The sequence below is a fragment of the Gymnoscopelus braueri genome (genome assembly GCF_963280865.1).
Source record: "Gymnoscopelus braueri genome assembly, chromosome: 3".
Taxonomy (NCBI): Eukaryota; Metazoa; Chordata; class Actinopteri; order Myctophiformes; family Myctophidae; genus Gymnoscopelus; species Gymnoscopelus braueri.
In genome coordinates this window covers 48,530,232-48,546,464 of record NC_137612.1, presented here as the reverse complement: position 1 = coordinate 48,546,464, position 16,233 = coordinate 48,530,232, and the positions used below count along the sequence as shown (strand labels likewise).

General features: G+C 42.0%; 1 protein-coding gene across 2 annotated transcripts in view; it reads right to left on the bottom strand.

Moving 5' to 3' along the window:
• Positions 1-16,233, bottom strand: part of fer1l4 (fer-1 like family member 4) — a 59,668-nt gene that overhangs the window by 39,825 nt on the left and 3,610 nt on the right. For both annotated transcript variants that reach the window (XM_080424947.1, XM_080424948.1), the window contains exons 3-10: positions 13,332-13,420; positions 12,241-12,340; positions 10,931-11,025; positions 10,027-10,071; positions 6,072-6,230; positions 2,823-2,883; positions 1,876-2,007; positions 594-656 (exon numbers count right to left, since the gene is read on the bottom strand). In XM_080424947.1, coding sequence (XP_080281073.1) covers positions 594-656; positions 1,876-2,007; positions 2,823-2,883; positions 6,072-6,230; positions 10,027-10,071; positions 10,931-11,025; positions 12,241-12,340; positions 13,332-13,420 — 744 coding nt within the window. The remainder of the gene's footprint in view (positions 1-593; positions 657-1,875; positions 2,008-2,822; positions 2,884-6,071; positions 6,231-10,026; positions 10,072-10,930; positions 11,026-12,240; positions 12,341-13,331; positions 13,421-16,233) is intronic.

The window sequence follows — 16,233 nt, the reverse complement described above, 5'->3', positions numbered from 1 at the left end:
ACTCCTACAATTCCAAGTGCTTATCAGGATGGTGGGTCCCCAGTTCAAATATGATTATTTTGGGGGTCGCGGCCTGAAAAGGTTGAGAAGCACTGGACTACAGCACAGGTCTCTGCCAGGCCGGGTTGCCTACCCAGGCCTACCCACGGCCCATTTAGAAGGCAAAAATCTGACAGCTTGATCACATGGCCCCAGAGGTAATGTGCACTGATTGAGTATTCAACAAAATCTGTACAAGCAGTAACAAAAAGTGTGTTAAAGAAAATCTTTAATCACACGGAAATGGGCATGGCCTATATGGGGAGTTGTGTCGTGTGATGATTGTCTGTACGACCTGCGGTTCAAGAGTTAATGGTCAAAACGTGAAGGGCCCTGTTATAGCGCCAACATTAGGCCAATTTTAAACGTTTTTTTTCCTTGGCCTACTGAGAGTGTGCATGCAAAGTTTCACGCTGATCATGCAACGATGCTACAGATTAGCCGCTCTCAGACACACGGACACATGGATGGACACACGGACACACACACGGACTAGCTCTGGATATTATTGTCACAAATACTGTTATACAGTCATATCACATGTATTCACTGACCTTTATCTCAATTACTTTATCAAAGAGAACATCTGCAGGCTCCTGAAACTCAAACAAGAAGTTCTAGAGAGGGGAGGAGAGGAGAAGAAATGAGAGGAGAGGAGGTGTTAGTACAGCTCCTGTACTCTGTGCTGTCATGACAGAATATAGATTTCTATACTCTATTGTATTCTTTTGTCATGCTCAGAATAGGGATGCTACTGTATGGTTCATGTGATTAATGAGATGCACTCCGCTTGTTTGAGGCTTTGTGTCACTTTAGCTTGTGTCTCTTGGTACAGAGCTGGCAGCACTGTTTGACTAAAGCTAAGTTAGCTGCTAAGCTAAATGCACTGTTTGACGAAAGCTAACCTCTCATCACCAGGCTTTCCACCACGAAGGAAAGCTTGGTATTCATTTTAAACTGAGCCGTGTGATCCGGTTTAGAAAAAAGAAAAAAAGAAAAATGCGTTTCCGGTGGTGTGCTCCGGCTGCCGTCTCATCTTCTCCACATAGTGAGAATTCATTAGTTTAGTCTTGCTAGTCACGCTAGGAGTTAGAATAAAAGATGGACATACCAAACGACTATTATACCAAAAGAAACAAAACGATTATACCAAACTAAACACATTTTTAAATAGGGAATCATTTTGGAGGTGCAAGGCGCCGGAGGTTCCAGTCGTGTGTTCCGGCCGCCTGATGACGTAAAGTTATTTCCGGATCAGAAACCCCAAAATGGTATTGATCCCAGGCTAGACGACAGCCAAGTTAGCTGTTAACTTGTTAAGCTAAATGCCCTGTCTAACTAAAGCTAAGTTAACTGATAAACTAAATGCACTGTTTGATTAAAGTTAAGTTAACTAAGTTAAATGCACTGTTTGACTAAAGTTAAGTTAACTAAGTTAAACGCACTGTTTGACTAAAGGCAAGTTAGCTACTAAGCTAAATGCAGTGTTTCACTAAAGTTAAGTTAACTGCTAAGTTAAATGCACTGTTTGACTAAAGCCAAATTATCTACTAAGCTAAATGCATTTTTTTTACTAAAGCTAAGCTAAATGCCAAATCTATGTTGCTCAGCCAACAGGGTTAGACATTTAGCTAAATAACCAAGCGATCAGTGAGAGAGTTGCTACTAAGTAGAGGCTGTTTCACTGTCATTACTCCACTGTTGTTCAAACAAAACAATACAATGTTCGGCCTGATTACCAGGTAGATGCCATAACAGGCCCACGACATTTTTGTTATTGTGAAATCCCGATAACAACAATAATGTTACATCCCTAGTATTGTAGAGTACATGTACCTCGTTGTAAAAGGGACAGTTGGTAGATTTCTGTGTGGCAGTGTTTTTCTTCTGATCTCCGATCCTGACGAACACAGCTGGGTTTATATTCACTCCTATTAGACGCTGGGCCTCCAAGATGTTCACATTCACCTGGACAGACACGCAGTACACACATTTACACCCAGGTGGCAAGCATCCGTTTTTTTAAATGAAGCCCATAAGGAAGTGCCCCCCTGCAGTTCTCATTAATGGCCCAGCAGGTGTCACTATCCCCCCGACCCCCCCGGCTGCCTGCAGAACAATTATCACACGATTGATTACAATGGGGATTTGACCGGACTTTACACTTCATTTTACTTTATGCTTTCAGTCGCTAGTTTACAGTCTTTTTTCAATTACCAGGATATGCATTTTTGGCTAAATTTGAAAAATAATGATAAAGAAGGGCACGCCTCTATAGGGCTTTACTGGCTCTACTGAGTGAAGAACCGCCCTCGCTGCACTTCCAGCCAATAGCATTCATTTCCGGTTGCTTTTCGGGACCGGAAGTTCCTAGATGGTGGATTTGAATTCGAAGAAAAAGTGGCTTCCAAACAGGTCTGTAGAAACCAAAGGGTGATGTCACCGTTCCCACAGGCTATGGTTTACACACACGCACGCGGCACGCATGCATGCACGCACACACACGCTCATATTCAAACATAGAATATTCAAATACTTAGCAGTTAGCAATAGTACCAGTCCTAATAAACAGTAAATAAGAAATGATGTTAATATAATACAGATGCATAGAACCATATTAGAGAGTATTACAATCCTACAACGAGTAGGCCTACTATTTGTTTTGCTGCTACTACTACAGTACCACTAGCCATACTTATATTTACTTACAATATTAGCCAACGTCTCCTACTATTAGTATTACTACTACTACTACTACTATTATAATTAGTACTCAAACCCACCTGGAAGCTCTGCACTCTGGGAGTTGCTGCCGCAGCGTGTTTGGAGAGAGGCCTGCACCTACTACACACACACACACACACACACACACACACACACACACACACACACACACACACACACACACACACACACACGTGTCACATGCATGCATTGTCTGCCACCTTTCAGATACATAAATCTCATTACTTTACAGATTCATGTACAATTGACTGTCAACTTCTGTAGTCATAATTTCAACAAAGTGACAAACACCCAACACAGTTCAAATCACAACCTTTGATTGACTGCTGATACAAACACAGGGCCGGCACGTCCATACAGGCGACCTAGGCGCCTAGAGCGGAAGTTTGGAGAGGCGGCAAAAAGTGTTGGTAAAAAAAAATATGGTAAAAAAAGGTTTTTAAAAAGTCGGGGCTCCTCACACAGACTGGTGAGTCAGTAGGATACAACAGGATAACGACTAAATTGGGGAGAAAAGGGGGTAAAAAAAAATGAGAAAACTATAGTTATATGTTGAAACATCAGACTCTAACTGGGTCTCGTTATTAATCACAAACAGCAATAAAAAGGAATTAATTTGGTGCAGATATACCAAACAAGAAGTATTCTTATTAACACATTCTTTGCCAGGTATTAATTAATTAATTAATCCGCTACTGCCGGCGTTTTTTACCCATATTTTGACAATCCACGGAGAGCCACGGAAACCACGTATGTAAACAAAGGCTGTCTGGATCACTTTACCGCGATCGTCCAACGTCTGTTGTTATCGGCAGTTGAATATGGCTCATTTTCACCCCAAAAATAAGAAATCCGAGCTAGATGTGTTTTTCTACATCTCATAACATAGGAGTGGACGGAAGTGAATCTTTTTGGGATGACGTCACATCCGTCCATTCCTTCTCTCGCAGTCAAGGGATCATTCATAGGTTGCGGAAGAGCGCCCTCTAGCGTAATTTAAAAAATAAAGTTTTTCTTTTAATTGACGGAACTTTGTGGACTTTGTTTTAGTTGTTGTTGTTAGTCATGGCTGCCAGTTCCCACCTGATGTTGTGTGGGAGTTCCAACTGCTCCAGACCATACTGAATAACTGCTAGCTTGCATATTGTCTTCAGGCTAGGACTTAAGTCTAAGACGTACAGGTCACCAGCGGCGGGTGTGTTGAATCCATTGTATTCTCCAAAGAGGGTGATGCGATCTCCCACCATGCAACAACTTGAATGATACATCTGAGACGGCCCTTTCTCCTTGGGCTCAACCTTCTTCCAGGATAAAGTCTCTGGGTTGAATTTCCACATATTGAAGTTCGGGTTCCAATTGATGTACAGCTCTCCTTTGTAGGCAAAGGCTGAATGACCGTGGGCTCCTCTGAAAGGAAGCTGTGCTGAAGGCCTGCTCAGCCAGCAGTTGTTCTCTGTGTCAAACACTCTGATGTCGCTGTGGAGGAGGTGGTACCCAAAGCCCCCACATACAAACATCCTCGTCCCGATGATGGTGGCAGAGTGACGTGATGAAGCAGGTGGTGGAGTGCCTCTGGTGTTAATTCATGGTGCTGGTGTCCAACTTGTAGATGTCATTATAGTGACATAGACGGCCACTTGACGGCCACTTGAATCCTCCATGGATATACATGATCTTCCCCAGGACACAGGCTGAGTGGTCCCTTCTCGCCTCTGGAACTGTCCCAGAAATCGTGGGTTTGAACCATCTGTGGGAGTCGACATCAAATGCAAAAATCATGTTGCAGTAAGGACGCCCTGCCAACCAGATGTAGATGATATCTTCTATCAGCACAGCTGTGTAGCTGTGCGAGGAAGGAAACTCAGGGGGGCGTTCTCCTCTTCCAGTCGTCACTAGGGGAAACTTCATCCAGCGTAAAGACACTGTGTTGAAGACATACACTTCAATCTGATCCCTGTTGCCATCGTGGAAGCATTCAAAGGAGTACACCTTGTGCTCCACAGCAACAGCAGCAGTATAACAGCTCTTTGTTCCTCCACTCAGATGCAGCGTCCAGCAGTACATTTCTCACACTGTAGTTGAAGTCTTTCTCTGTAAAAGTAGAGTCCTGCTGTGTGGTGCACTGTTGCTTATATTTGTTCAGTGGCTCACAAAGTTTGACAAATCCACGATTGAATCGCCAGCACAGTCCAGGCACGTTCTAGTAGTCTTCCACGCTACACAGCAGACAATCTGTTCAGAAGTGTTGTAATTTTCAGAGGTTACCACATCCAGCTGGATTTGTTGCTAAATGATGTTTATTTTAGTTGACATGTCATTTTAAAGGACATGGTTGTGAAGATGACATTGTGATGTCATTGCATGATGTCACTCAAACATGTCTTCCGTTTGGAAGGTGTCAACATGACGTTAAAACAAGTCAAACATATTAACCCTGACCTCCCTATTTTCAGCATTACATTAGAGCCCAAGATTTTTTTTTTATTCAAAGCTACCAGATTATGTCAAAATGCTTGTTGTAAGCTTGTAGATCAGTTATTCTATTCTATTAAATTTCCATTAGGGCTGAACTGGTTAATGTAGGAAGCACAGCTGTAGCCATGTGTGTACAGACAGTGGTGGAAGAAGTACTCAGATTTTTTACTTAAGTAAAATTATTATTATTATTATATTATTATTATCAATATCACAATGTAGAAATCCTCTGTTACAAGTAATAGCCCTGTATTCAAAATTGTACTTAAGTAAAAGCAAAAGTGTTAGCATCAAAAAAAATACTTTTATTTAGACAATTTGTCCAATTTAGACAAAAGTATCAAATAGGGTTTAATGTTTAATGTACGGAAACGATATATACCCTACTACTATACCCAAACTGCTCTTGATGAGCAGGTTGGTGTGTGTGTGAGTGAGCGCGTGCGTGCGTGCATGAATGGGTGAATGTGTGTGTGTGTGTGTGTGTGTGTGTGTGTGTGTGTGTGTGTGTGTGTGTGTGTGTGTGTGTGTGTGCGTGCGTGCGTGTGCGTGTGCGTGTGCGTGTGCGTGTGCGTGTGTGTGTGTGTGTGTGTGTGTGTTTGTGTATGAATGGGACAGACAGACAGACAGACAGACAGACAGACAGACAGACAGACAGACAGACAGACAGACAGTCAGACAGACAGACAGACAGACAGACAGACAGACAGACAGACAGACAGACAGACAGACAGACAGACAGACAGACAGACAGACAGACAGACAGACAGACAGACAGACAGACAGACAGACAGACAGACAGACAGACAGACCTGAGTAGAGGAGTAAAGGTGATGTTGGCAGCCTCCAGGTCGGTGAGGTCATCGTCATAGTCATCATCGTCATCGTATTCGTCGTCGTTCTGGTCTCCAGTTCCAATCAGACTCCTGCCCAGCCGACGTGCCTCTCTGTCCAATTGCACCTGACCCACACTGACACACACACACACACACACACAGACAGACAGACAGACAGACAGACAGACAGACAGACAGACAGACAGACAGACAGACAGACAGACAGACAGACAGACAGACAGACAGACAGACAGACATTTTCAGATTTCTTTGGCTATTAAAAAAAGAGTTGTTTTTAACAATCGTGAAAATTTGTCCAAATCTTTGAATATATGTTTATTAAAGCGTAAACATTTGTAACTCAAATCTTTGCTTCTTTTTCATGTCAAGGACCCCCAAAATGATATGTATTTGGCCGGGGACCCCCATCTCAAAATGTGTTGTTCCAGGGACCCCCAGAAGCACAGATCGGAGTTAAAAAAAATCACTTTAAAACATATATATTCAAAGATTTGCTAAAATCTTTCACAATTAAAAAATATATATCAGATCTACAAGCTCATAGCACAGCACTCGGTTCCAATCCAATCCAATCCACTTTATTTGTATAGCACATTTCACAACCAGGGTTAAGGGTTTACAAAGTGCTGTACAGAAAAACATGCAATATACAAGCTAAAATATGCTAAAAACACAGAAAACACCAGCAAAACATACAGAAAACAAATAAGACATAGACCACAGAAAACTCTCAAGCGGGGTTAAAATGCCAAGGTGTAAAGGTGTGTCTTAAGCCGAGATTTAAAAGTCTCAATGGTGGGGGCCCTTTTAACTAGGGTGGGGGCTATGGCAGCATAAGGCTCGGTCGCCTCTGGTCTTTAATTTGGACCTTACTGTGACCTCGAGACTTAGCTGGCCAGCAGACCGCAGTGACCTTGGGGGGGTATAGACCTTTATGAGGTCAGAGAGGTACTGAGGTGCCAAGCCATTCAGGGATTTAGAAACAAACAATAACATTTTAAAATCAATTCTGAAGCGAACAGGTAGCCAGTGGAGTGAGGCCAGAATTTGCCGCAGAATTTTGGACTAGCTACAGGCGTGCCAAGGAGGCTTGATTTAGCCCGACATATAGCGCGTTACAGTAGTCCAGAGACGTGTGGAAATAAAGGCGTGAATGACGCGCTCAAAATCATTGAAAGACAGAACTGAATTCGGGCAAGCAGTCTCAGATGATAGAAGCTGGAGCTGACCACAGCATTTACCTGTTTGTCTAATTTGAGCAGATTGTCAAATTTAACTCCAAGGTTGGAGACAACAGGTTTCACATAAGAATGTAGGGGGCCCAGATTGGTGGGTATAATGCCAGGACCACTAGGCCCAAACACTATGACCACTGTCTTTTTTTCATTGAATGAATGAATTTTATTTGTATAGCGCTTTTCCAAACAAAGTTACAAAGTGCTTTACATACATGATTAAAAACCGCAAACATCAGCAAGAGAAAGAATAAAATAAGAAAATAAGAAAACATAAAAACATAAAAACATAAAAACATAAAAACATAAAAACATAAAAACATAAAAACATAAAAACATAAAAACATAAAATAAAATAAACGGCATTTAAAATCAGTCCATAAAACAATCCTTAGGAAAAACACTTTATATACAAATGTGTTTTCAAAAGCGATTTAAAAGAGGACACTGACTCTGCTAACCTAAGGTCCGAGGGTAGGGCATTCCAGAGCAACGGTGCCCGGGCCGAAAAGGCCCGGTCCCCCCGTGTGACAAAGTGTGTTGTGGGAGGATCCAGGAGGGCCCAATCCGAGGATCTAAGCTGGCGAACTGGCTCATGAGGTTTTAGCATGTCCACAATGTAACTGGGGGCCAGTCCATGTAGGGCTTTAAAAGTGATCAATAAAATCTTAAAATCTATTCTGTAGCTCACGGGCAGCCAATGTAGGGCAGCCAGGATGGGTGTGATATGCTCTCTTTTCTTTGTGTTGGTGAGTAACCTAGCAGCAGAATTTTGCACCATCTGGAGACAGGATATCGTTTTTTTATTGATACCTGAGTAGAGGGAGTTACAGTAATCTAAGCGGGATGAAATAAAGGCATGTATGACATTTCCAGGTCTGCAGTGGATATGAATGATTTTATCTTGGCAATGTTCCTAATCTGGTAGTAGCAGGACTGGACTACTCTTGTGACTTGAGTGTGAAATGAAACGGCTGGGTCAAAAATTACACCTAGGTTACGGGCAGTGAGGGTGATATTTGGAGCTAAAGTGCCAAGTTCAGAGTGGAAGGAGTGGGTGGAATTTGGGGGGCCGAATAAGATGATTTCAGATTTTGTTTCGTTGAGTTGTAAAAAATTCTGGGACATCCATTTTTTGATGTCCGAGAGACATTCAAGCAGGCGGGGTATATTTCCTGTGACACCAGTTTTTAAGGGTATGTACAGCTGTGTATCATCTGCGTAGCTATGAAAATGGATGCCATGGTGACGAATGATGTTGCCAATTGGCAACATGTAGATTGTGAACAGGAGGGGGCCCAAAATCGAGCCTTGTGGAACACCGCATTTAAAAGGAGCCCGTGATGAGGAGGCCTCCCCAATCACGACTGAAAAACTCCTGTCCGTTAGGTACGAGCGAAACCACTCCAAGGCTACCTCATTTATGCCGACCAGGTCTTTCAGGCGTTCGATTAAAATTGAGTGATCGACAGTATCAAAAGCAGAGCTAAGGTCTAAAAGGAATAAAATTGTACAGTCACCAGAGTCCGCATTAATTAAAAGATCATTAGTCATTTTTAAAAGTGCCGTCTCTGTGCTGTGCAGTGCCCTGAAACCCGACTGAAATTTCTCAAAGACAGAATTAAAATTCATAAAAGTAATCAGTTGCGAGGACACGACTTTTTCTAAGATTTTCGATAAAAACGGCAATTTGGAAATGGGTCTAAAATTATTTAAAACAAGGGGGTCAAGTGATGTTTTTTTTTTACACTTTAAAGTCGATTTTTTTCATGCGAATAATACGTTTTTTTTTAAAACCTTATAAAGTCAATGCAAGCTTCCACACCAGTTTCGCGGAGCGAAAAAAGCGTCTTTTAATTATTCGGAACGAGTCCGAATTTTGCGTATATTCGCCGGTGTGTAACCGCCTTTAATGATCGCATCTGTGCCCTTCCAACCAATAGCATTCGTTTTCCGGGTAATTTTCAGCACCGGAAATTCGAAGACGGTGGATTTGAATTTGCCCAAAAAGTGGCTTCAAAACGGATCTGTAGAAAACAACGGCTGACGTCATCGTTCCCTTAGTCCATATTTTTCTTACAGTCTAATGGGTAGGACACATCTTGTCGGGTGGAAACCTTGTATGTCCAAAACCCTTACTTTTCAGGAAATGTAAAAAAATTATAACCTGTGTTCCAATCGATCCATTCTAGTTATTATTTAGTCACAAGCTCTTGTTAATGCTTTTCATAATTCATTGGTCAATCAATATTTATAAAACCCACACACACACTTAACCACTTTATCTTCCAAAAAAGCCGATCTACAAGCTCACAGGCTTGTAGATTGGCTATTTTCAGTACTGTAGCGCGAGCTGCGCGACACTGTTGTACGACAAAGTAGGGCATTCATTCATTAATTGAAGATTGAAGATACAAAGTTTCTGCCCGACAACAACAGTATGATGTCACAGGTTAGGGTTAGGCCTATGGGTTGGGTGAGGTTTGAACATTGAATCCATCCATACACATGATCACTGTTAGCTTACAATCTGCGTTATTAAAACGTCCTGTGTGTGTGTGTGTGTGTGTGTGTGTGTGTGTGTGTGTGTGTGTGTGTGTGTGTGTGTGTGTGTGTGTGTGTGTGTGTGTGTGTGTGTGTGTGTGTGTGTGTGTGTGTGTGTGTTAAAGCCTCACATTTCAGGGTCCTCAAACGCAACATTTCTGATGACCAGACCTGACCTGAAATAGGGAGAGAGAGAGAGACAGAGGGGAGGGGGGGAGTGTTTATTATCGTTTTCATTATTTTTAAAGTAAAATTGGGGTGAAAAAGGGGTAAAAAGCACACACACACAAAAAAAGGATTCTACAGACCAGATCAGAATATTTGTAAACAACCATGCAGTGCAGTATTTCTGTGTAGAATGTCTATGGATATCTACACAATATAAAATAAAGTGTCCAGAACAATAGCTATGTCTAGTTTGTCAACGTCTGTGGATATATAAAACAAAATAATATATTTAGCTGAATGGGTAATCAGAAGGTCCCCGGTTCACATCCCGTCCACCGTCTTTGTGTCAAAGTGTCCCTGAGAAAGACACTTAACCCCCAACTTCTCCCCCACCAACACTCGTGGGGGAGCAACACTTGATTGATTAAATACTTTATTAGCAGTTTGCAAAAAAAAAGCACAGGAAAGTACAGTTCAATACAAGGCCTGCTAAGAGGATTATACCCAAGAAAGCCTATGGCTTGTTTCCATTGGGGTCATGTGTACTCAATTCATCATAACATTTAATGACAGACAGATAAACAATACTATGCAAACACATCATATAAACGAGTAGTAATCACAAAGAAAAACATGTACAGTAAACAGTTCAGTGCTTTGACTGTTTACAAGGGCCAGTTCCGAATCATCAGTTCTGAATCATAACCATCTGAGCATCCATCAGCTGGGTGAAGCTGACAACAGAATCTTTCCTTCATGACTAACACAGGTATCCCTCTCTCTCTATGAACGACAGTTTCAATACTTGCACTTACATGTTGTAAACCTTACTGTATCATATATAAGTATAATAGTAGAATATCTTACTCCTGGTCGTATTCTTGCTTCAGAAAGTCATTTTCATCCCAGGCTCCAGCTGCTCCTAGAACTGGATGATAACGGATGTCTAACTCCACATAGATCTGCGATTAAACAACATTACATTAAACGACATACTGGAAAAAAAAACTGACAGATACAGCTTCATTACTTGACGACATAATACGAGATAATATGTACCAATTTGCGTGAGTTTTCAAAAATCGAGAAAGAAGAAAATGCTAAATGATTGAAAATCTTGGTGGAAATGGGCATGGCCTATATGGAGAGTTGCGTCATGAAAAAAACTTTTTTTTTACCGCACAACCTACGAATCTACGGTTCAAAAGTTATAACTTATAGGCCATTCAAATGTTTCTGTGACATGCAAAATCATTCCCTGTGTCAATGTTGTAACCTAATGAGTAGCTACAATCGGAACCTCTCCCTCCGCTGTATAGCTCCGAGATGAGGTTCCACGTTTGTCGGTGCCGTTTGAGCAGGACATTTTCGAATATTTTCCACTTTACATGATTCTTACCCCTTTCTGCACATCGTATCCAAAAAGTAAAAGTTTTCTGCAATGCTCTCAGATGTTTTAACTTTAAGCGCGAAATAAAATCTATCCAACGAGTTGAAAAAAAGCGTTTAAATCGCTTATCTACTCGGTTCCATGTTTTAAGACATTCCGGAAGTTGCGCCCGCAGAGGCGACATTACTGATCCCCTGGTCAAATGTTGAATTGCATCTTCCACCTGATGAAACCAGATGTTATTCATTATCCGACCAGGAGTGGCAGCACCGCTGCCAAAAGGGATGACACTTCCGGGTGGTATAAACACAACGAATAAGAGTAGAAATATTATGGAACCGGCTGAGTAAATAAGCGATTTAAACGCTTTTTTCAACTAGTTGGATAGATTTTATTTCGCGCTAAAAGTTAAAACATCTGAGAGCATTGCAGAAAACCTTTACTTTTTGGATACGATGTGCAGAAAGGGGTAAGAATCATGTAAAGTGGAAAATATTCGAAAATGTCCTGCTCAAACGGCACCGACCCACGTAGGACCTCATCTCGGAGGGAGAGGTTCTAAATGCGGAGCTACCTAATGAGATGAATGTATCTGTAAGGTGGCAGGCGATACCGACATAGTCTCTGCAAAGAGACCTCAGACCTGTGTGTGTGTGTGTGTGTGTGTGTGTGTGTGTGTGTGTGTGTGTGTGTGTGTGTGTGTGTGTGTGTGTGTGTGTGTGTGTGTGTGTGTGTGTGTGTGTGTGTGTGTGTGTGTGTGTGTGTGTGTGTGTGTGTGTGTACTCACGTCAGTCAGGCTGTAGTTGGCATCGGACAGTGGTTCCCGTAGCAACAGCCTCCCAGCTGTTACAACGTGTTGGAGACTCACCACTAACTTACCTAGAAGTCTAACACACGCACACGCACGCACACACGCTGATTATGTTGTTGTTTTAAATCAAATCTTATATGAGCTACAGAAACCAATAACATGTACTGTAGCTAAAATAAAAACTAGATTTAAAAACAAACAAGGGTTTTCCTCAGATTACATAAAAATATCATGGGGCCCTTTCAAGACCAGGGGTCTTCAACAGGGGGTCCGGGACCCCTAGGGGGTCCTCAGAGTTACTACAGGGGGGCCGCCATATCTTTGTGTGATATGATTTTTTTTGTACATTAACCACTTGAACCCTAGCATCCCTATTCTGAGGAGAACTTCAGCCAAAAATAGCAGATCTACAAGCTCACACTTTTTTTGTAAACGGTATATACATGGAGACATGTTCACAAGATAACCAATTAACTAGTTAGTTTGTTCTTAAACAACACAACTTGTTGTCGGGTTTATAAGACAATCAAATATTAACTGTTTAAAAAAAAAAAAAACTATACAACATTTGTACATACTTAGAAAGACACATATCTCTTGTTTCATAGTTTTTTTTGCAGAAAAGATCGTAGCTACATTTTATAATATTTCTAAAATTTGGTATCACCATCAAGTGTATACGCACACTTGTATTTCTATACTTGTGAGAGCCAAATGTCCCCACAAGTATAGTAGAATTTGAGAAATAGACATTGTGACATTGTTAGAGTTAGGTTTATAATTATGGATTCTGGTTAGGGTTAAGATTAAACATTTAGAGGTTAGGTTTAGAATTATGCCTGATTTGCAAGTGGTTGCACGTGGCTTTGGTAAAAATGGTGCAAAATGGTAAAATCACCACCTAAAATGCTGCTGTCCTCATAAGTATAGTAATGTGTGTGTGTGTGTGTGTGTGTGTGTGTGTGTGTGTGTGTGTGTGTGTGTGTGTGTGTGTGTGTGTGTGTGTGTGTGTGTGTGTGTGTGTGTGTGTGTGTGTGTGTGTGTGTGTGTGTGTGTGTGTGTGTTACCTGTTAGAGAACACCTTGCTACAGTTGTAGACACTGACAGTCAGGACTTCATCGCTGATCACTTTACCATAATGAGGCCAGCGGAAGTACTGCACACACACACACGCGCGCGCACGCACGCACGCACGCACGCACGCACGCACGCACACACACACACACACACACACACACACACACACACACACACACACACACACACACACACACACACACACACACACACTTGAAATATGTATTTATGTCCACATAAACAGAAGTACAAGAATGTCTTGTATAAAGGACATAATTATTAACATTGCCAGTGCAGTCAGACAATAGGAAAACAGACAGTTACAAAGTGCCTATAAGGCAGAACATTGTCACATGCAATAATGTTGGCATACTTGTCAAACACACCAGACATCAATCATGGGTAAAGGAAACAACGCCTCCTCCAAATTGAGCGGCTTGCTATAATTGCTGACACTGAGCAGTAGGCTACCATGCTAGCTGTTTGGCCCTCCTTTTACATCAATCATGGGTAAAAGGAGGGACAAACTGTGGGTAAGAGGCTGGCCATTTGAATGCCCCCGAATACCAAAGATAAAAACAAAAGTTTACATCTGTAGCCTAACTGTGAGATGGCCTGCTCTCATTTCTTTATTTGGACTTTCAATTAAAGACACAAATCCTGTTAAAATCCAAGATATCAGAGTCAAAATGCAATATAAGCAGACTACCATATAAAATGACACAGAATAATATTTTACAAATTGTTTTCCCCTTCTTTTTTTTTACAGTGCAACAATTTGTAGTCTTCGCACACAATTCTTTTGGGGGTCCCCTCTTTGAAAATAGCCATTCTAGGTTCATTCTACAAATATAATATTTTGATGATATCCAAAGCGTCATTCTTCATATTATGTGGACATGAGCCCTTAATAACTGTGAACCACTGCGGAAATAGTTTCAACAGCTGACGTGCAAACTTTTACCTACTTAAAACACACACTCTGTGTGTGTGTGTGTGTGTGTGTGTGTGTGTGTGTGTGTGTGTGTGTGTGTGTGTGTATGTGTGTGTGTGTGTGTGTGTGTGTGTGTGTGTGTGTGTGTGTGTGTGTGTGTGTGTGTGTGTGTGTGTGTGTGTGTGTGTGTGTGTGTGTGTGTGTGTGTGTGTGTGTGTGTGTGTGCGCGCGTGTGCGTCGTGGAGGGAGTGGTGGTTTCTGGATGTTATCAGTTCCATTAAAACAGCTTCAATCTGAACAGAGCAAACACTTCCTTATTTACACCAGCTACCTAACACAGATCTAGGATCAGTCACTAGTTATATAGGTGGTGCAACAGTTAATGGAGGTTAGGGCTGGACAATTACCCAAAAATAATATATTGAAATCAAAATGTTGAACCTCTAAGACTAGAGAAACTGGCAGCAGCTGAGCAAACAATTTATCCTGGCGCACAGTTGTGACGATTTCCTCTGACCAATCGGTAGCAAGCAGCCTTATACGTCACTGCTAGAGCCCAGCTTAGCCCAGCTCAGACCTACCCAGTAGTGGGTACTTTTTAAGCACCAGTTTAGTACCCCTTACACACCACTCTACCCACTTAATTGTAGTGGAAACCGTTGCTGTGGTGGTCGGTGTGGGGTGGGCCTAGGTAAGTAAGCTGTAATGGAAAGCGGGCTTAACCGACTTAATCCTGCTCATGTAGGTTCATTGATTCATCGAGAAGCAGAATTTTTATAACGTATCAACACGAGAAAAGATTTAAAAGATTTTTTTTATACTAGACTGAATCGATTAGTCTGATTTCACCCATTTTCAACCTCCATTTTTGTCTATCAGTCTGAGTATTTCAGAAACAGCTGATCTACTGTAGCCTGGTTCCAGACCATAGACCCCGCCCACTCTCTGAGTGGACTGCCCCTCTTGGTCTGGTGTTGTAACGTGAACCTAGGACTTATTCGGTACAAAAAGTACCGTCCTGAGAGTCGGAGGCCCTTGTGATTGCTTTAGGGAAATTCTAAACCAATTCTAATTGGTTTAGGGAGATTCTAATCGCCTCCCCCTTGTAATCGCCTACACTGCAGCCAATGTCAGACTGAAGCTCCACGCAGCTTCAGTCTGACAAATAGGCTAGATCTACTGGGCATGGACAACGATCTCTAGGGTTCACAGAGAATGGTGCGAAAATAAAAACATATCCAGTGAGCGGCAGTTCTGTGGACAAAAACGCCTTGGTGATGCCAGGGTCAGAGGAGAATGGCCAGACTGGTTCGAGCTGATAGGAAGTAACAGTAGTAACAGTAACTCAAATAACCACTCGTTAACCGAGGTATGCAGAAGAGCATCTAAACCCACAACAACACGACACAGGCAGATGGGCCATAGCAGCAGAACACCACAGCAGATCACACTCCTGTCAGCTAAGAACAGGAAACTGAGGCTACAATTTGCACAGGCGTCACCAAAATTGTATAATAGAAGATTGTAAAAATGTTGCTTGGTCTGAGTGACGAGTCTCGATTTCTCGTGCGACATTCAGATTTAGTATCTTGGCGTCTACAATATGTAAGAATGGATCCATCCTGCCCTTTATCAACAGTTCTGTCTGATGGCGTAGGTGTAATGGTGGGGGTATTTTCTTGGCACACTTTGGGCCCCTTAGTACCAACTGAGCATCTTGTTCAATCTACACCACGAAGAAAAGATCAGCAGCTGAGTGGGTAGAGAGGCTGTCAGGGAAACAGAAGGTCCAGTCCATGTGTCGAAGTGTCCATGAGCAAGACAAACCCATTTAGACCTGGAACACCTCTGTGTGTAGTTGTCGCTATATAGCAACATACATTTTTCTGAAAACTTAGGTCAGGATTTAGAAGGCGTTTTTAGAATCGGCCTCAGGTCTAAATGGGTTAACCCTTAAA